General features: G+C 40.2%; 1 protein-coding gene across 1 annotated transcript in view; it reads left to right on the top strand.

Moving 5' to 3' along the window:
• The window catches only part of LOC140487143 (CTD nuclear envelope phosphatase 1-like), a 55,418-nt gene that overhangs the window by 21,236 nt on the left and 13,192 nt on the right, over positions 1–20,990 (top strand). Inside the window, exons 2-7 of the mRNA XM_072586705.1 lie at positions 1,597–1,663; positions 5,790–5,908; positions 13,906–13,977; positions 14,773–14,889; positions 15,903–16,014; positions 20,260–20,344. Of these exons, the coding sequence (XP_072442806.1) occupies positions 1,597–1,663; positions 5,790–5,908; positions 13,906–13,977; positions 14,773–14,889; positions 15,903–16,014; positions 20,260–20,344 (572 nt within the window). The remainder of the gene's footprint in view (positions 1–1,596; positions 1,664–5,789; positions 5,909–13,905; positions 13,978–14,772; positions 14,890–15,902; positions 16,015–20,259; positions 20,345–20,990) is intronic.

The raw sequence follows: 20,990 nt of genomic DNA, 5'->3' as shown, positions 1-20,990 counted from the left end.
AAACAGTGGATTGGACACGATCGTACGGAATGACGAGTTGGGTTGAATGCTCCTTTATGTTCATGTGCTCCTGACTTCCCCCTGCTGGTTGGTGCATGTGAGGTCAGGATGAGCCGAGCTGTGCTGACACTCCAAATGTAACAATCCAGGTATTGAGTATTGGCAGAGGGAGTCATCCAGGGAGAATGACAGTTTAGACAGGGTTCTAGCTGCCTTCTCGTAGCTAGGGATATACATGAGCTAGTACTGTGAGTCTTGATAATATTGGAAAGGAAGAAAAGTAATGAGATTAAAAGTTTCTGGCTTTATGTGATGAGCGTATTGTTGTTAATGTTTGAAAATAAACTTACATTCCGCTTTACTCCTTTAGGTTCCCTCTGAAGCATAAACGTTTAGTGAAGACGTTTTGAGGCAGGGAGGTGGTTGAAATTGGATGAACGATATTTTGTTATTTGGAATGATCAGTCTCTTTTTGGGGCACCCCATGAAAGAAAAATATAGAAAGAACCCACACTGTACTTCGGTGTACTGGAATTGTTAGCTTATGTAACAGAATCTTTGGCATGACAGCCAGTGAGGTGAAGCTTACAGAATATGTTGAAGGAAGCCATCACTCTGCCTGCATGATTAGGTACTTTCCAGACTGTGCTCAATGTGCATTTCAGTACAGTGCTGTTGTTATCCACTAAAAACGATGCAAACGTATAAAATATGATAAATTTCACATGGTTTTCCTGAATTGCCAGATAACGTGCAATATGATATGGGTTACTGGATGTGAAACTATACATTTTGTACTGTACCTGGGGAGCTTTGTAGGACTGGAGTTAAGTCACTGTGGACTAGATCTCCTGTTCCAGCTCAGTCCAGGTTGTCTAGAAGAGGATTCTGAATCATTGTGAAACCATTCTGGTTTGAGAAGTCAAGTCTAGCTGGGGAATTGGACAAAGAATCTTTCAACAAAAATAAAAATGATCTAAAATTGAAAGGTTTGCAGTAATGCTTAGGGCAACAGCTGAAATGCAGCAAGTGATCATTTTGGTCAGTGTTGCGAGAGATGGGAGTTAAATGACACTTAAAGTAGGCGATGTAGAGGGCTGTTGAGATTGTGTTAAATTGAGAAGTTTGATCCTGAGCATATAGGGACAGATCTTTAGTTCGCTGATCACCTTGAGGTGGCCATTGCCATCATTGTTCCACAATCTGTTGGGACGTGGTGTACAACCTAATAGCATCTGTGGAAATGAGGTAAGACAGCTAAACGTTTGGAAATAAGGGAGTAAAGCAAATCCACTCTACAAACAAATAAAGAAAATCTGCAATGTTCACGTCCAACAATAAAAAGACATCCTTGAATTTTGGTCAGTTTTCTTTCAACCGGTACTGACACTTAGACTGAGACCTTCCAGATCTCTAAGGATTTTCCTCATGGCTTCAACAATCGTGAACATTCAAACAAATGTGCGTTTTCTGGTTAGCAGGAATAACTGAATGTAAGACGCTTTGGACCCTGCTATTTAATTCCAAACTACCACCTCTCTGTGCTCAGGAAAGAATGCTGCCTTAATCTCTTATTTAATATTTTTTGTTTTGTAGATTATCCAATACCAGACAGTTCGCTATGACATTTTGCCTCTATCTCCTCTTTCCCGTGTCAGAATAAGTAAGTACCATCTGATCCTGCGATTTAATTTGTTTGCTTGGGAGCAAGTTAATCCTTTTCAGTGCCTGATTGGACTGTGACATTGAGTATCAATTTTAAAATTCGCAGCACTTTTAGCATGACTTGAGGGTTGAACTTTTTGAAAGAACCTTTAGCAGACCTTGAGTTTGCCAGTCTTGTTATAGGAAAAGAGCAGTGCTTCTGCCAACTGGAAACCATGAACCTTTCACTGCTTGCATCATGTCTGGTGAGAGCCTGCAGACAAAGATTGGACATGAGCACTTTGTATTTCCATGTTGCAATTTCTCAGTTTGAAGGAGAGAATGTGCAGAATTTCAAAATTGATGACCGAAATCAGAGTCTAAAGTTGATGAACTCCATTTAGAGCCGAAGTCTGTAATGTGCCTAGTCGGAAGAGAAGTGCTGTCCTCCAACTTGCATTGAGCTTCACTGGAATGTTGCAGCACGTCAAGGAGGGCAAGGCAGTTATTTACACAGCAAACAGCAGGAAGTTCTGGGTCTTGTTTGTAGACTGAGTGAAAGTGTTCTGCAAAGCAATCGCTCCATCTGTGTTTGGTGTCCCCGATGTAGAGGAAACTGCATTCTGAGCAGTGAATGCTATAGACTGAATTAAAAGATGTACAGATAAATGCAGCTTCAGCTGGAAGGGGTGTTTGGGCCTTGGACACCAGGAGGGAGAAAGTAAAGAGACCGGTGTGACACCACCTCCACATGGTAAGGTGCTAAGGTATTGCAGATGATAACATCACCAAGTACGTTCCTCTGAAGGTCCCTTCAGAATGCAGATTTGAAAGGAATGAAAATGTGTTTGGAGCTGGTGGAAATAGAGGCTGATAGTTGATTTATGAAGAATGATGGAATAAGTGTGGGGACAGGAAGAACTTTACCTTGGTTCTAGATGGGGAGCAATACAGATGAGGGCAGAACTGCTAGAAATTAGCTAGACATGGTTGAAGTTCATTTCAACTACAGTTGAGAGGAATTCTTAGTTGAGTAGAAAGGAAGACTTTTTGGAAATGTCATTGGTGAAACTAAAATTGTCAGAACGGATCAAGTAATTTTATTCAGGAAAAATATTTGGTGGTAAACACTGTTATTTGTTATAGAAAAAAATAGTCAAATGTGAGTTTGAATAATGGTGCTTGGAGGAACGTAGTCCTTTTCACAAAGTTTGCAAAGTACGTGAGCATGTTATCTCAGTGGTAAGGAGTATGGTGAGTATGTAGGGTTTCATTTAATTTTCAATCTTAGTGAGTTTTGAGAAAAGTTGTAGCTCAGGTTGAGGTTCTGGATGTAGGTTTACTCACTGAGCTGGAAGATTCATTTTCAAATGTTTCATTACCATACCAGGTAACATCATCAGTGAGCCTCTGGTGGAGCACTTGTGTTAGTGACCTGCTTTCTGTTTGTGTTTAGGTTTCCTTGGGTTGGTGATTTCAGTTCCAGTGGTGTTGTCATTTCCTGTTCTATTTCTCAGAGGGTGGTAAATGGGGTCCAAGTCAATGTGTTTGTTCGTGGGGTTCCAGTTAGAATGCCATGCTTCTAGGAATTCTCGTGCACATCTCTGTTTGGCTTGTCCTAGGATGGATGTGTTGTCCCAGTTGAAGTGGTGTCCTTCCTCATCTGTATGTCAAGATATTAGTGAGAGTGGGTCGTCTTTTTGTGGCTAGTTGTCTTTGATGTAGAGGAGAGTGGCTAGGGTTTCTGGACACGTTTTATCTGCCTGTTCGGCTTTGTTGCTGAGAAATCAGCGTACTGTGTTCATTGGGTACCTGTTCTTTTCGAATATGCTGTATAGGTGACTTTCCTCTGCTCTTCATAGTTCCTCTGTGCTTCAATGGTGGCTTGTGGAAATAATGTTCTAATGTGGATGTTGGGATGATTGGTTCTGTAGTTCAGTTTTTGACCCGTATGTGTTGTTTTCCTGTAGATGCTGGTTTGACGTTCCCTAGTGGCTGTTAGCTCTACTGTGACATCTAGGAATGGCAGTTTGTTGTTTTCCTGCTCTTTAGTGAATTTTATGCCAATATGGATATTATTGATGGTCTTGAAGGTTTTCTTTAATTTGTTTCGTTTAGTGATGACAAAGAGTCTCTGCATTACTGCCTCTGCTAAGAACCCTGATATCAGAGATCCCATGTGTGTTCCATTGATTTGTCAGTTTTGTTAATGAAAGTGAAGTGGGTGGTAAGGCACAGGTGCACTAACGTAACAATATTGTCCTTGCTGATGAAGTTGGTGGTGTTTATTGTATGTGTCTTTGGTTCTTCTAATAGTGTAGTCAAGTGTTTGTTTGGCCAGGTTGATGTTGATTGATGTGAACAGGGCTGTTACATCAAGAAACACGTCCAGAAGCCCTAGCCACTCTCCCCTACATCAAAGATGTCTCTGAAATGACTGCCAGACTCGTGGTATCATGGTAGCCCTCAAACCCACCAACACACTAAAACAGCAGCTAATGAACTTGAAAGACCCCATGCAGACAACAAGCAAAACTAATGTCATTTACAAAATTCTTGCAAGAACTGTACCAAACACTATGTTAGACAAACAGGCAGAAACTAGCCACCAGGATACATGAACGTCAACTAGCCACAAAAAGACATGACCCACTCTCACTAGTGTCCTCCTTCATCTGTATGTAAGGATACCATTTCGACTGGGACAACACATCCATCCTAGGACAAGCCAAACAGAGATACATATGAGAATTTGTAGAAGCAAGGTATTCCAACCAGAGCTCTAACAACAAACACGTTGACTTGGATCCCATTTCCCACCCTCTGAGAAAAAGAACAGGAAATGACATCACAGGAATTGACATCACAAACCCAAGGAAACCTAAACACATAACTAAAAAGTGGGTCACTAACACCAGTGCTTTCACTGGAGGCTCACTGATGATACCTGGTATGGTGAAGAAACTTTTGAAAATGAACCTTCCAGCTCAGCGAGCAAACTTACATCCAGAATTTTCAATCATAGTACCAATTTAGTCTGTTATCCTCTCGAGTCCTGTGAGTGCTAGAAGGATTTCAACTATGATTTTATTTTTAAGTGAGCTATAACAATGCGCTTTTGATTTGCTAATCCTTTAGGCTGCAATCAGCAGAAATGATTTTCCAGTTGAAGAATCTCCAGATCTCTCACTAAACAAATCCTGTAAAAGTCAGCCACACAAAGAATGTTTTCAATTTGGATGTTTGTCCCTTTTCTTCCCCCCCCCCCCCCCCGCTCCGATTTTCCCATCTTCTCATTTTAATTTCAGCATGTTCCACTTTGTTAACCTTTTTCAAACCTGATTTTTCATCTTTAACTTTAAAATCTTTTATGGTTGCTTTTCCCTGGCTCCAGTTTTAAAAATAACAACTTTTTACTTTGGAGATTAGCTGACAATTATTATTTTGGGTCCTGTTTATCAGGAATTAAAAATTGAATATTGCTGTAGTGGAAACGGTTTTGTATTACAAATTAAAGTCTCTGTCAATTAAGGAAAATGCTCGCCCCCTTGGAAGAGAGGGCCCAATTAAATTTAGTCTGGCACGCAAAAAGTTTTGTTTTGGGGTTTAAGGAGTTGGATGGCTGGTTGTACAGTTAGTTTTAACTCTCACTTTGATTCCTTTTGATGTCCCTTGAAATTTGGTTTTTGATGAAATCCTATGGTTTGGAGCTGTAGTATTTATGCTCTCTACGACTTAGCCAAGATATGCTTGGCTGCTGTAAATGTTGGCTGTTTTCAGTTTGGAAAGTGGAATGGACAGTTGAAAGGGGAAATATTTCTGTGAATTGATAAAGTTTATAGTGGAACAAAAATAAATTAGGAGTACAAGATGATACTGTAGTACAAACATAAGGCAATGCCACAGCGTTTCCAGAAATGCTTGGATGTTGCTGGATCGGGATTGATCCCTACAGGCATTGTCTTGGAATCTGACTTGTTGAATTTTGATTGCTTTGAAGCTCAGGCATGTTTATTGCTCTTGGATTTGATGTTTTTTTATTGGTCAGAGGAACGCCATGCAGCTGCATTTGATGCCCGCTCAAACCTTAGCATGACTTCTATTACTGAAAACCTTACTCTTTCCTGCTCTCTCTATCTTTGCAGATCAAATGAAAAGAAAAATCCTAGTTTTAGATTTAGATGAAACATTAATCCACTCTCATCATGATGGCATGTTAAAACCAGCAGTGAGGCCGGGCACACCACCAGACTTCATGCTAAAGGTGAGACAGTGAAGGAGCCTGGACACGATTATCTTAGCCTTTTGAGTTCTGATTTGAAACAGATGCAACAAGTTTTTTAAGAATAAACCTCTGCCACAGTTCTTATAATCTGTTGTTCATGTTGTAATTAAATCCATTCCGTGCATGCCCAGTTGTACCAGGGGAGGCCTCTGGTAAAATGTCATACAGCACATTCAATTCCAGAGTGGTTCGACTGGAACATTCACTTCTGCTCTATGATAAGGTTTGGACATAATGTGTGAGGTTTTACTTGGTCACTCAGAACAGGGCAGGGTTCACTGAAGAGCTCAAAGCACATATCAGATCAAGCTGCCGTGGGGAATAGCTTGGTGAAACAGATAATGGAAGAGACTGAGACCAGGGCAGATGCCATGTTAGGATTTTTTAACTACCTTGAACAGAAGGAGTCAAGACTACTTGAGTGTCTCTGATATTGACAGTCACAGGAAGAAGCTCTAGGAAGTGATAAGCAGCTAAGTGTGGGAAGTTGAGAAAATGGGCTCAGTTTTGGGGAAATTGTGAGGGGCTTGGAAGAAGCATGTGAGCATTAATGCTTCCAGTAAGGTGAGTGAGGAGAGGTTCAAACAACAACTACTTGATGCAACTGAGCAAGTTCGAACTCAGGAAATACCCAGGTAAGGAAGATTTCAGCTTGAAGTTACCTGTTGGCAAAAAAACTGGGGCTGTGCCTGTGAATACATACTTGAGTGCAGTATTGTGAACCCAGTAAAGGATTGACCAGAACAGCAACTTCCATGTGTCAGTCATAGCGATGTACAGCACGGAAACAGACCCTTCTGTCCATCTGGTCCATGCTGACCAGATATCCCAACCTAATCTAGTCCCATTTGCCAGCACTTGGCCCAAATCCCTCTAAATCCTTCCTATTCATAAACCCATCCAGATGCCTTTTAAATGTTGTAATTGTACCAGCCTCTGGCAGCTCATTCCTTACAAGCACCACCCTCTGCGTGAAAAAGTTGCCCCTTAGGTCACTTTTATATCTTTCCCCTCTCACCCTAAACCTATGCCCTCTAGTTCTGGACTCCCCCACCCCAGGGAAAAGACTTTGTTTATTTATCCAATCCATGCCCGTCATTATTTTATAAACCTCTAGGAGGTCACCCCTCAGCCTTCAACGCTCCAGGGAAAACAGCCCCAACCTGTCCAGCCTCTCCCTATAGCTCAAATCCTCCAACCCTGGCAACATGCTTGTAAATCTTTTCTGAACCCTTTCAAGTTTCACTACATCCTTCTGATAGGAAGGAGACCAGAATTGCATGCAATATTCCAAAAGTGACCTAACCAATGTCCTGTATAGCCACAACATGTCCTCCCAACTCCTATACTCAATGCTCTGACCAATAAAGGAAAGCATACCAAACGCCGCCTTCATTATCCTATCTACCTGCGACTCTACTTTCAAGGGGCTATAACCTTGCACTCCAAGGTCTCTTTGTTCATGAACGCTCCCTAGGACCTTACCATTAAGTGTATAAGTCAATGATAACAGCTCTAGAGAGGGACTTTTGAGACAAAAGTGAAGAATAAAAATCCCTTGTGAAGTTTAGTGAGATATAATGACTCATTGTGTCCTTTTACTTTGGGGCCAGAAGTGTTAGTTGTAAGAGTTGCTGAGAAATCCAAGGTATCTGACTTGATTGCATTTATTTGGTCACAGTATATCAGTTCAAACGAGAGTTTTATTTATTTGTGTGATGTGTGCCTCTCTGGCAGTTGGACTGAGTGGTTTGCTGGGCCGTTTTAGAGGACAATTTAATATTGGCTACAGTGATGTGAACTGTAGTCACTGTCAGCCAGATAGAAGTGTCAGATTTCCTTTTCTAAAAGGACATCAGTGACACCAGCAGTGTTTTTACATTGTTTCATGGTCACTATATTTCTTTGAATAAATTTTAATTCCAAATTTATTCACGGAACTAAAATTCCCTATATTTATTGGTGGTTGTATCACTGTTCTAACTTGACAAGTACTGTTATTTGTTCAAAACAATGGAACATTGTGGCTGTATTCTCTTAGTCATTCCCCTGACTCTTTCAATAATTTTTTGTCTGCTTTTAATAGAAAAGTTGCTGCTCCCTAGCCGGCTCATAATATATAGTTGTCTTGTTTGAGGTCTTTGTGATGTGTACGTACCCATTTAAGAGTAGATCTGATGCTATTCAGCTGTTTGCCTATTTTGGCCTTGATTTGGTTTTCATTAGGATATTATAATTATGAAACCACCCTAACATTGTCAATGATTTAGGTGATGTGTCTAATGAAGGGTTGCTGGTATTAGAGAGGGTCCAGAGGAGGTTTACTAGAATGATCTTAGAAATGAAGAGCTTGTCATACGAGTAGCAGTTGAGGACTCTGCATCTGTACTCAATGAAGTTTAGTAAGGATAAGGTAGTTGGGGGAGGTGGGAGAGTCTTTGTTGAAATGTGCAGAATACTAAGAGGCCTGGATAAAGTGGGCGTGGAGTACTTGTTTCCACTAGTAGGCACAGCCTGAGTGAAGGGGAAACTCTTTGGAACCGAGATGAGGAGAAATTTCTTGAGCCAGAGGGTGGTGAATCTGTGGAGCTCGTTGTGGTGGAGGGCTGTGGAGACCCTCACTGACACTGAGTGTTTTTCAGACTGAGATAGACAGGTTCTTGATTGGTAAAGGGATCGAGGATGGTGGGGAGAAGGCAGGAGAATGAAGTTGAGAAAAGTATCAGACATGATTGAATGGTGGAGTAGACTTGCTGAGCCAAATGGCCCAGTTTTGCTGCTCTGTCATATCGTCCATTGAAGCTGTTATATAAGCAGCACAACTCCATGTTCTCCGAATGATTTAGTCATGTGACTGCATGATATTTAAAATGTTTTTCCTGTGCTGAGTGAAATGAAGTGATTCAATGTGCGAAGGAAGAACATGGTGACATAATAAAATAAAAACTGCAATTCTAATCTTTAAAAACAGCATTAGTTCCTCTTTCACCACCCTTGTGGTTTCATTTCACACAAACAGCATTGCTGTTCCTGTCAGCCATGTCAAGTGACTATTCCAGATTTGTTGGGATTTTGCTAAGCTGTGTTTCAGGCGTGGTAACATGAAGTGATATTTTGGGTGTAGCCTCTGGTTTTGTTGTAAGATGAGAATTTGGGACTTGGATCTCTCTGGGGCTGTGGAGCGGTGAAGGGAATGGACTGCAGCCTGGGGAGGAGGAACAAATAACATGCACACAGCATCTTCAAAAGTCAGTTATAGCTGTGAGTATATTGACAATGTGTAGGCTAGATGGATTAGCTATGGTGAATACGTGGATGGAATGGATCTGAGTAGGGTACTGCTTGGAGGGTCGGTGCAGACTCAATGGGCCTCTGGTTGCATTGTAAGGATACTATAATTCTAAGGAGATTTGAAATGGCGCTAATTAAATGTTCTTGCGGAGAGCTTGGCCAGAAACTAAAGGCTAAATGACCTCTTTCCAGCCAATCGACATAACCTGCACATCTCTGGACTGTGGGAGGAAACCACCACTCTCTTGGTGAAGACATTTCTCCTCATCTCTGTCTAAATGGCCTATCTCATATCCTTATACTGTGACCCCTGTTTCTGGACTCCCTGGTTATTGGGAATATCCTTTCTGTGCTTGTTTGTCTAGTCCTATTAGAATTTTGTAGGTTACTGAGATCAGGGAGTAATCACAATCGCTTAACATGTAGATGTAAGTAGATATGATTTGCAAGTCATTTATGGAGGTGTCTCTGCAAGATGACAAGGATTGGGTTCTGAGTATTGAGTATATAACACTCAAGAAGAGTAGGAAACCAAGTGAGGGTTGAATGAGAGGAAGGATAATCAAAGATGACATTAGAGCAGTAATTAGAAATTACCTTTGTTCAGGAGAACTAGGATATAGAAGCAGTTTATAGAAGATGAAGATAGTAGGGGATGATAGTTGCTAGTGGAAATGGTTGCAGCCTCCCTACCAGTAATGCAATACAGGACAAAGAAAGAAGAAAGCTTGTGATACAGGAGCAGCAGTTAGGTAAGGGCATCTATATGGGCATGGAAGCTGAGCTAGCTGGAGTGAACTGGGAAACTAGACTGGCGGGGGGAGTTGGGGGTAGAGGAGTAGGAGATCGGAGTCATCAGGAAGGGCCTTTGCCCGAAACGTTGATTTTCCTGCCCCTCGGATGCTGCCTGACATGCTGTGCTTTTCCAGCACCACTCTAATCTTGACTCTGACCTCAAGCATCTGCAGTCCTCACTTTTGCCTGGACAGCTAGATCAATTCAGAGGCAGTGGCAGGCACTTGAGGGGTATTTTGGAATATTAGAAAAATTGTATTCCTACTGTATCAATAGGCAATTAGAGAGTTGAGGGAAAAGTGTGTAATCTTGCAAAGGTGACTGGCTATTGGATGATTGGACAGAGCATTAAAAAACAATAGTGAATGATTTCGAGTATGAGAGGAAGCTAGTGCGGTATATAAAACACAGCAAGAGTTTCTGCAGTGTTTTTAAAAAAAGATGAGTGTTGAATGAGGAGTAAAAAGTAAATAAGGAAATGGCAGACGAAATGAACAAATATTTTGCTTTTGTCTCCTGTAGAGAATATAAAAATAGGTATTCCAATAATAATTATAAATTAGGGCGTGGAATGGCGAGGGCAACTGAGTGAAGTTGCAATCACGAGGGAAGCAGTGTCAAGCAAAGTGATGGACCTGTGGGCTGTCAAGTTCCTCGGTCCTGATGGGTTTCATTTTAGGGTTTTAAAAGCAGTGGCTAACGAGGTCGCTAGATGTATTGACATTAATTTTGCAAAATTCACTAATTTTGGAAAGCTTCCATCGTTCTGGGAAGCAGGAAATACACCTCTAATATTCGAGAAAGGAGGGAGGCATTTGTTAGAATTGATGATCAGGAGAATTGTAAATGGATACTTAGAATATCTCAAGGTAACCGGTAAGAGTCAGCATGGTTTTGTGATAGGGAAATTGTGTGTAACCAGCTTCTTGGCATTCTTTGAAAGAATAGCATGTCCTGTGAATAAAAGGAAGCCCATAGGTGTATAATACTTGGATTTGCCGAAGATATTTGACAAGATCTCACACAAAAGGTGATTGTATGAAGCAGGATCTTGTGATGTAAGGGATGGCATATTATAGATAGATTAAGTGCCTTGCAGAAAACAGTATGTATAAATAAGTCTTTTTTTCTGATTGTCAGGTTGTTACAAGGTAGAGTACCAAAGTAGTGTCCCTATTTTTGTTGTTACTCATTCATGACACGATCATCCCTGACAATGTCATCCTTTATTGCCCATCTGTAATTACCTCAGAATTGAGTGATCGCTGGGTAATTTCAGCAGGCAGTTGAGTCACATTGCTTTAGGTTTGGAGTCACATGTAGACAAGGCCATTAAGGAGAGCAGATCTCCTTCCCATAGCACACTGGTGAATCAGATGGCTATTTATGACAGTAGTTAAATGGTTACTACTGGACTAGCTCTGTTGGGGCCTCAGCGTTTTACAGTTTATATCGATGACTTGGATAAGGGGAGTGAAGGTGTGGAAGGTAAGTTTGTGTCACCTGCAAAGATAAGCATGTTGTGAACAGGATATGAGGTTGCAAACATGTGGATAGTTGAATGAGTAGGCAAAAATCATCTGGTGCAGTATCATATGAGAAAATTTGAAGTTGCTGTCTGCGGCAGGCAGAATAAAGAAAACAGTATTACTTAAATAGGCTGCAAAATGCCACGTTGCAAAGAGATTTGGGTGTAATAGTGTTGACAGTTTAAATGTTAGCTTGTAAGTACAGCAAGTAATTAAGGAAACAAGTGGCATACAATCCTTTTTTTATGATGGAAGTTGAACATGTGGTTCAACTGTACAGGGTAGGGGTGAGGCCAGATCTGAAATACTGTGTACACTATTAGGCGTCGTATTTAAGGAAGGACATATATAGAAGTTAGTTCAGAGAATATATAGCTGGAATAGTGTCTTGCCTTGATGTTAGATTGTATAGACTGGGCTTGTTTCCACTGGAGTTTCATAGTGGATAAGACCCTGAATTGTCTTGACGAGGTCCATATGTCGCCTCTTGTGAATAAGTCTAGAATTAAGAGGCACTTTAACCTTTGTGGGCTGTGGAAACGAGAACTCTTTTCTGAGGGTTGTGAGACTTTGGAATACTCTGTCTAGAAGTGACAGGATATTGAATATTTTTCAGGCTGAAGCGGATAATGCGGTGTTATTGTCCAACGAGGATCTCCCAAGCACTGATGGAAATGTGGAAATCAACACATTTAACAGATTAGCCATGATCTGATTGAATGGCAAAGCAGGCTTAAGCATTCAAATGGCCTGCTTTTGCTTATAGTTTGTATGGCTGTATGGTCTGCAGATCCATTATGTGGCTGTACAACAGGAAGTTAGTGCTCAACAATGATCTTGGTTTAAGTGTTAACTTCCAACAAATGTTTCCTATTTTCATTCTGTAAACAGTAAAATGTAACTTTTTTTGTCATGGGAAAAGAACAATGAGTCAAATGATGTTGTACCAGGAGGAATTGTCCCATAGTTTTGGATTTGGATGATGAGTTATGGTGGGCATACACACATTTTTCCAGACTGTGATAAATGCTCAGCAGTAGCAATATAGACTTTGTACTTTGAAATGTGTGATGTTTGAACCGTAAAGCTTGTACAAGTGGCACACACCTGCACACCTGCAAAAATTATATTTGCATCCTATATTTAAAATAGAAAAATCTAATGGAGAGCTTGAGGTCTGTCCAAAGATGTTTTATAAATTCAAAATTGGAGATGGAGATACAAGCAGAAAGATTCAGTGAGGGGATTCTGGAGTGTGGGGCATTGGAGACTGAATGTAGAGTCACTTGTGGTGTTGGTGGAAACAGTGTAGTGCTGGATGAGATTAGATGGTATGGGGTGTGGATGTGGCCAGAATCAAATGAATGAAAATGTTTGCTTTGTTACGGACCAAGGTTCAGTTTTTGGGTTAACAAATTAAGTTTGACTTGATATGGGATGGTTGGATTTGCACTGCAGCTTCAAGAAGGGCAAAGGCTGGATGCTAATGACAGGGATAAAGAATTTGTGGAGGGGTTCAAAGACTAGGCTTTGGCCTATTTAGCTGAAGATAATTACCGCTCCACAAGTATATGTTGGGTGTGTGGCCTGATGGTACAGAAACAGTTGAGGTGGCTGTAATTAGTACTACATGCATGAAAATTCAACTCTGTGCCTTTTGGGTGGTGTGTGTGCATGTGTTTGTTTACTCAGGCTGTTCATAGTTAACCATATTGTTGTATTGAGTCAATTGTAGGCCAGACCAGGTGAAGACAGCGGTATTGCTTCCCTAAAGGAGCTATGGTTACATGGCTGCCATTTTGTTTGGATGCACATTTTGCTATCTGATGTAGGATTCAAACCCATGACCTCAGAATATTGGTCAGTGTTTCTGGATTGCGAGTCCAACAATATTGCTTCCACCCCATGACCTGTACATAAATTTGTTAGGAATGGGCAGAAAGGTTATTGCCAGTGATGCTGCTAGCATAACTTGATGAATAAAAGTTCAGCCAAGCTGCTGGACTACATGGGGAGGTACTACAAAAAAAACAGCTGATGAGGAACCATTCTAGATGTCTCTGAGGGATGTAGTGTAAAATTTCTTTTAAAGGTTCTTTTCTGCACAATGAATGAGTTTGAAGTACTGATGGTCAACAAATTTGTTAAAAGTTGTATTGATTTGAGGTGACAATAAGAAGTTTCTGGTACTTTCTCTTAATTTATCGCAAGGTTCATTAGAGTTGTCTTTGAAATGCTGCATTAATAGGCCCAAATTTGGTTTTGGTTTTAAACTTCAGATGTTTTGCTGAATATTGATTTATGTGTTGCATGTTTAAGGTTGGATAGTTATTTAAGGGTTGACATTCTTCTTCTCTTCAGGTACTTGTTGACAGGCATCCAATCAGATTTTTTGTACATAAAAGGCCTCACGTGGACTTCTTTCTTGAAGTGGTAAGTCAGTTGAAAAAGGCAGTGAATTTTGAAATCCCAATTCACTTTAAAACAAAAATGCACAAGAGGAAGAGAATACAGGGGTATTCGTCCATGGGTGCATGCATCCACGCAGGGATTTGGTTCTAAGAAAACTTCAAAATGAGTACAAAAGTTTAAGTTTTTAGCCATGCAGTAATTGTTAAGTGTGACTGCATTGAATGAACTCTAATCAGTCCAAATTCAGCAATGAAGGGCTGGAGGATTAGTTCATTGAGCAGTAGGACACCAGTGTATGTTTTTTTTTAATTAGTCTTTTGCAGTGCAATTATTATGCATTTTTACCTTCTCAAAAGCAGAAATCATTTGGTGTGACTCTTCAGTTTGTACTTAAAGTATATTTACAGTTAAACCAACTGAGTCAAACTCTTTTATGCTTATTTTACTATGATCAAGATGCTTTGTAATCCTAATTGTTTTCAGTGAATGTGTATAAGATTATAATCTGGTCTGAGTTTGCGGCAGTAGAATGTACACATGTATACTGTAACAGCTGATCTAAAGTAAAGTGCATCACTGTTTTTCCCATAGTGCACGATTTACATTTGCACTGGGACATTTTTATGTATTAGTTGTTTCTTGCAACCATGGAAGCAATGCAGCTGTACATTATGAGGACCTTGGGGAAATTTAAACTTATTACTAAAATTTGTTTTCTTTTCCTTCCATGAAATAAATGAGGCTTTATTTATAATGATAAAAGAATTATGTATTATTTCATGGTAGTAAGGAGCTGTGGCTGTATACTTTTGCCAGGCCAGCCAGTGGTATGAGTTGGTGATTTTCACCGCTAGTATGGAGATCTATGGTGCAGCTGTAGCAGACAAATTAGACAACAACAAGAAAATATTAAATCGACGATACTACAGACAGGTACGGAACAGCAGATCCTCCATAACCAGCGCAGAATGTAATGAGATGTCTGAAACGTTGTCTTGTGAGTGAAGTTTGATATAATTTCTCTTTTCTCCGCTGTCGTGTGTTTTCTCTCACCCTCTTGTATGACCTGTCATTTTTGTGCTCTAGCTCTTTCTTTTTTGTTTGTATGTTTGCTTGCTCGCTTGCTTGCTGTCTCTCTTCACACCAGCCCTGCATATTCTGCTTTTACACTGACTGGGGTTCACTTGTCCTTGTATATATTTCTTTCAACAAAGTTTATTGCCCTGTTTATTTTGAAATTTGCATTGAGACACAAAAAAAGTCAAATTCAAGTAAGCATTTAGGTTTTGTTTGTACTGTTAAAAATCACAACAATAATTCCAACTTGGACAAATGTAACAGCTGTTGTAAGATAATGGAAAGCAATGAGCAAGATGGTAGATACTTTGCCTGTGATGCAAAGGGAGCGCGACTGACTATGGAGGAGGTGTGTTCTCCGTTTTTCTCCCTCCTTTCTCATCCCCTCTTCTCCCTCCAAACCCTTGTAGTTTCAGGTTGTGGAATTCTTTCTAATATTCCACCACTTCTCCTTTTCCGTAACTATCCCACCTCCAGAGCTGCCTGGTTTCAGTTAGAGTCTGCATGATTTAGTTGAACTGAGGCTTAACAGAAAAGCAAGACTGTAGATGTAAGTGCCTCGGGGTTAAAGGAGAAAAATTAACCTAACCTCTTATGCCCACCCATATGTCTTTGCTCATTTGATTGTTGGACCAGGGTTATGGTTCTTTAATACTCCAATGACAAGATAGTTAGCTAGAATTAATGATGCTCACTTAAGTGAGGTTCAAAATGGTGCCTAGCCAAGCATAGCCTGCAATGTCTTCATGAGCAGAATAGAGAGAAAAGGCAGGGTAGTTGTGGTAGACAGAATTGTAGATGTGTGTTGAGGATTTTTGTTTAGTTTATGTTTAATGGAGTTTTGTGCTTTTACTGTTCTGTTTCCACAGCACTGCACACTTGAATTGGGCAGCTATGTGAAAGACCTTGCAGCGATTCACAGTGACCTCTCCAGCATTGTAATATTAGATAATTCACCTAGTGCATACAGGGGGCACCCAGGTAAGACATAATAAATTCAAGCAAGAATAGAACAAATAACTCATCGACAGTGATCTGGTATTTAATACAATCATGGCTTATTGCTCTCTGAACTTCACTTTTCCAATTGCTTCTCATGTCCCTTAATTTCCTGCGTTAGAAACCATTATTGATTTCAGCCTTTAACGTACTGTGTAATCGATGATTGTAGCTTTCTATCTCTAAGTTATTTTCAGCTTTTATCTTGCTGTGACCATTTTGGAGTCATTATGACACAGAGGGAGACTATCCAATCCATTGAGTCTATGCCAACTCTGTGGGACAATCCAATTAGTCTCAGTCCACTGCTTTTTCCACAGTGCTCTGCAAATTTATTTCCCTCAACTGATCTTTCAATTTCTGTTAAAAATCCTTAATGTCATTTTTGTGATATTCTCATAAGTAATGATTTTGTCAATTTATTATCAAGTGCTAATTTAAAAAAAAATTAAGTTCCTCCTTCCAGCCATTTTTCCCATCCCCAAATTCCATGGTCAGTCCTCAAATACATATTCCTTGTGCTATCAGCTAACGAGAACACTTTTTTTTAGTATTCATTATCTAAACCTGTCATGGTTCCGTATATCTTTATTACATTAGTCATCTTTATCCAAGGGGCAATACCTCGAGCTTCCCTATCTAACCTTGATTAGAATCCATCCAGTGTGGAAACAGGCCATTTGGCCCAACAAGTCCAGACCAACCCTCTGAAGAGTAACCCACTCAGACTCATTGCCTTACCCTATTGGCCAACATTTACCCCTGACTAATGCACCTAACTGTGGGCAATTTAGCATGGCCAATTCACCTGACCTGCAAAGCTTTGGACTGTGGGAGGAAACTGGAGCACCCAGAGGAAACCCACACATACACAGGGAGAATGTGCAAACTCCATACAGTGGCCTGAGGCGGGAATCGAACCAGAGTCCCTGGTGCTGAGAGGCAGCAGTGCTAACCGCTGAGCCACTGTGTAACCCAACCTATAGGTAAAATTTCTCCCCAGGAGCTGGTGCAGAGTCATACAGCATGGAAGCAGACCTTTCAGTCCAACTAGTCCACGCTGAATATGTTCTCAAACTAAACTCATCCCACCTGCCTGCATTTGGCCCATAACCTTCCAAATCTTTCCTCTTCTTGTGCTTATCCAAATGTCTTTGAAACGTTGTAACTGTACCCTCATCCACGAGTTTCACTGGACGTTCGTTTCACATGTTAACCACTGATTTAAAAAAAAATAAGTTAGCCCTCAAGACCCCTTTCAAAAACGTTTTTCCTCACCCCTTAAAAATATGCCCCACCCCTCCCAAATTTTTGAACACTCCACCCGAGGGAAAAGACTTTTGCTATTCACCGTATCTATGTCCATCATGATTTTATAGACTTCAATGAGATCACCCCTCAACCTCCTATGCTCCAACAAAAAAGGTCCCAGCATATCCAGCTTACTTTTACAACTGAAACCCTCCATTCCTGGTAACATCCTGATTGTGTGTTTTTTTTTCTCTGAACCCTGCCCAGCTTAATAATAGCCTTCGTATAACAGGGTGGCCAGCACTGCCCACGGTATTCCTGAAGAGGCCTCACCAACATCCTGTACATCCTCAACATGAAATCCTGCCCTTGTTTGTTTTACCGAAACGTAATACCTCGCACTTATCCAAATTAAATTCCCACCTGTCATTCCTCACCCCACTGACCCAGTTGATCCAGATCTCTTTGTAATCTTCGATAAGCTTCTTCAGTGTCCACTATACCACAACTTTTGGTGTCACCTGCAAACTTACTAACCATGCCTCTTTTATTCTCATCCCTGTGGAGCACACTGGCCACAGGCCTCCATTCTAACAAACAACTCTCCACCACTACTGTCTGTCTCCTACCACCAAGCCAATTTTGTATCCAATTGGCAAGTTCACCCTGAATCCCTTGAGATCTAACTTTATTAATCAATCTATCTTATGGATCATTTCTCCTAAATCAAAGGCTTCTCTCAAGTCCAAGTAAACAACATCAACTGTCCTGCCCTGGGATACACTTAATCAGGTCCAGGAGATTTATCCACCTTTGTTTTCTAAGACCTTCCTCTACTGTAATATGGACTGTTTACATATTTCCATATTTATTTCCCCAAGTTCTCTCATTTACATTTCTTTCTCCACAGTAAAAACTGACATGAAATATTCATTAATATCTCTCCCATCCCCTGAGTTCAATACAAAGATGATCTTTAAGGGGCCCTACTCTCTCTCTCTCTCTCTCTCTCTCTCTCTCTCTCTCTCATTTCTGCTCTTAATGTTTTTGTAGAATCTATTTTGGATTACCTCATCCTTATCCACTCTTTTGACTTTCTGATTTCCATGTTAAGAATGCCCCTACCATCGTTATATTCGTCAAGAAATTCATGTGATCCCAGCTGTCTATATCTTATGATTCTTTTTATTTATTCTTGACTGGAACCCCAATATCTATCTTTATCCATTGTGTAATTCTACCAGCTTTACTTTTCACTCTAACAGGAAGCATAAAGCCTCTGAACTTTCATTTATTACACTTTTGAAAGCCTTCAACGTGTCAGTTCTGTCTTTACCTGCGAACAAACTACTGCTATCAACTTTTGAAAGTTCTGCCATGCCATTAAAATTTACCTTACTCTAATTAAGAACTTTTATAGAAGGCTTACCCCTTTCCATAACTATTTTAAAACCAGTAGAACTATGATCACTTCTGGTCAAGCATCTCTGCATCCCTCCAAGGACCAACGCAACCTGTGTGGGAAATATGTTTCCCAAGTTTGGGTGGATTCATTACTGTAAGAAAGTTTTGCATCTGTTTGGACTTTGAAGATGGTTAGTCCAAAAATTAGAACTTAGACACTTAGTATTTGGTGAAAAAGGATATATAAGCCAGAGGAGAAATCTCCATTACATCAATTACATTAGAATATATTCTGCAGATTTTTTTTAAACACAAAAGTAGTCTTTCACCCTGTCTCTTTTTGAAGCCTGTATAATTATATTATAGCACATTTAACACCGAGTGCTAAAGTACCTGCTCTCTATGTCATGCATGGTGACTCTTATTTCTTGGCAAACACCAGAAAGACAGGTTTGATTTGTATTCTCCTACGTGTAGGAGATTGAGACGTGATACAATGGAGGTCTTAAAAGGATTTGATAAAGAGAATCTATTTCCTCCCTTCGGGAAATTGTACCTGTTGGGCTCAATTTTGAAACTGGAACGAACCATTCAGGAGGGAAATTGGGTGGGGCGTTTTTGAAAGTATGGTAAAAGTTTGGAACTCTGTTTGCCTAAGCCTGTGGATGCTTGGTGAATTGAAAGCAAGAGAATGGTGTTGAGGTACAAATTCTGTACCCTGTTCCTAATTCTCAGATTGCAACCTGAATTAAATTGTGAATAGAGATTCTGTCTACCCCTGCAATTGTAATGTAAATATGAGACACATTGGCCACTGGTGTCAATCTTAGCTTTGTTGATTAATATCAATTGAACCTTTTACATGGACTTCAGCATTGAATTTTCTTTTAAAAGTTGCGGAAGTCCTTTCTGAGAACAAATGGAGTCTTCCCAAGGTCTATGGGCAGATGAGCAATTAGCACAGGTTTTAGTAGACTTCCTTCCATTTAGGATATAAAGATTGAGTTTAAGGAACTTTTATTTACACGTAGAAATATATTAAATGGCTTAGCTGAAGTAAATCATGAATATCAATCATTTTTAAGACCAATCCACAATTTAGCTGGTTACGGCCAACATTTCTGTTGGATTTGGTTTTGAGATGGAGCCACACGTCCAAGGCACCTGCCAATCAGTAAACCTGCTTCACTGACCACGGTTAATCTCTAGTTTACCTCATCCTCACCAATTAAGCTTTGCTGCTTTGAGATGAGCTCTATTAAACAGACAGCATGTTGACAGCAGAAGTTTTTTTGAGTTGAGTTGGATTGAAAAATATCTCTTACTTTAAATTGGACGTTCTAATGTCTATAATGAAAGCTGGTATCATTCCTGTTAAAATAAGGCAGCTTGTAGGATTTATAGGACTAGTGGTCATAAATATTTAAAACAAAAAGCAAACATTGATCTGATAGAGCGGTGATGTATGTGTGGAATAATCTGTCAGGCTGGATGGAGGAGACATGGGGTGAACGTTTTCTTGTCATTTCCTGAAAGTTATTAATTTTGTCTATAATTCTCCATTCTACACAGATAATGCAATTCCAATAAAGTCTTGGTTCAGTGATCCTGGGGATACAGCTTTATTAAACCTGTTACCTATGCTTGATGCATTAAGGTAAGTTAACTGTGAATTTACTAAATACAGTGTGCTTTGCAATTCTCTAATGCTGCCAAAAACTGCTACAGTTTGTCTTATTTAACAATTCCGAATATATTCAGAGGGCTTTGAGAGAAGAATTGTCTCAAAGAATTCTTGCCCTAGCCACTTAAAGACATTAGGTGGCTGACTCTGTTTTCTTTGCACTATTTTAAAAAGTGTACAACTTACTCCAGTGCTACAGTGAATATATATACCACCTGATATGGTTCATGTTAACTCTGTTACCTTCTCCAGAACAATCCTTGACCTGTTTACTATTTCCAGCATTTCCTGTACATATTTTCAATTTCTTATGCTGGCAGTGCCTTGCTCTTCTATAATTAAAAGCCAAACAAATGGACTCAGCAAGATGGCGACAATTCAGTCACAGTGCCGTGGACAGCTCTGCCTAATAGCCAAGGCATATTGGTTTTATTTTTACCATCCCTGGCCAACGTATATGGAGGAATTGTTAATTTAAAAACTTGAAGAGCACATATTCGTTGACAATTAGGAGTGGGAAGGATGCCAAAAGGGAAAGGAGTGAGCAAGGAGGACACTCCCCTGCAGCACCGGGCACACCACAGGCTGCGGTAGCAGCCTCTCCCGAACCCCCGGGGGA

This window comes from Chiloscyllium punctatum, chromosome 16 (assembly GCF_047496795.1).
Source record: "Chiloscyllium punctatum isolate Juve2018m chromosome 16, sChiPun1.3, whole genome shotgun sequence".
NCBI lineage: Eukaryota > Metazoa > Chordata > Chondrichthyes > Orectolobiformes > Hemiscylliidae > Chiloscyllium > Chiloscyllium punctatum.
Note: the sequence above shows the minus strand (reverse complement) of the source record. Positions and strands in the feature narration are given on the sequence as shown.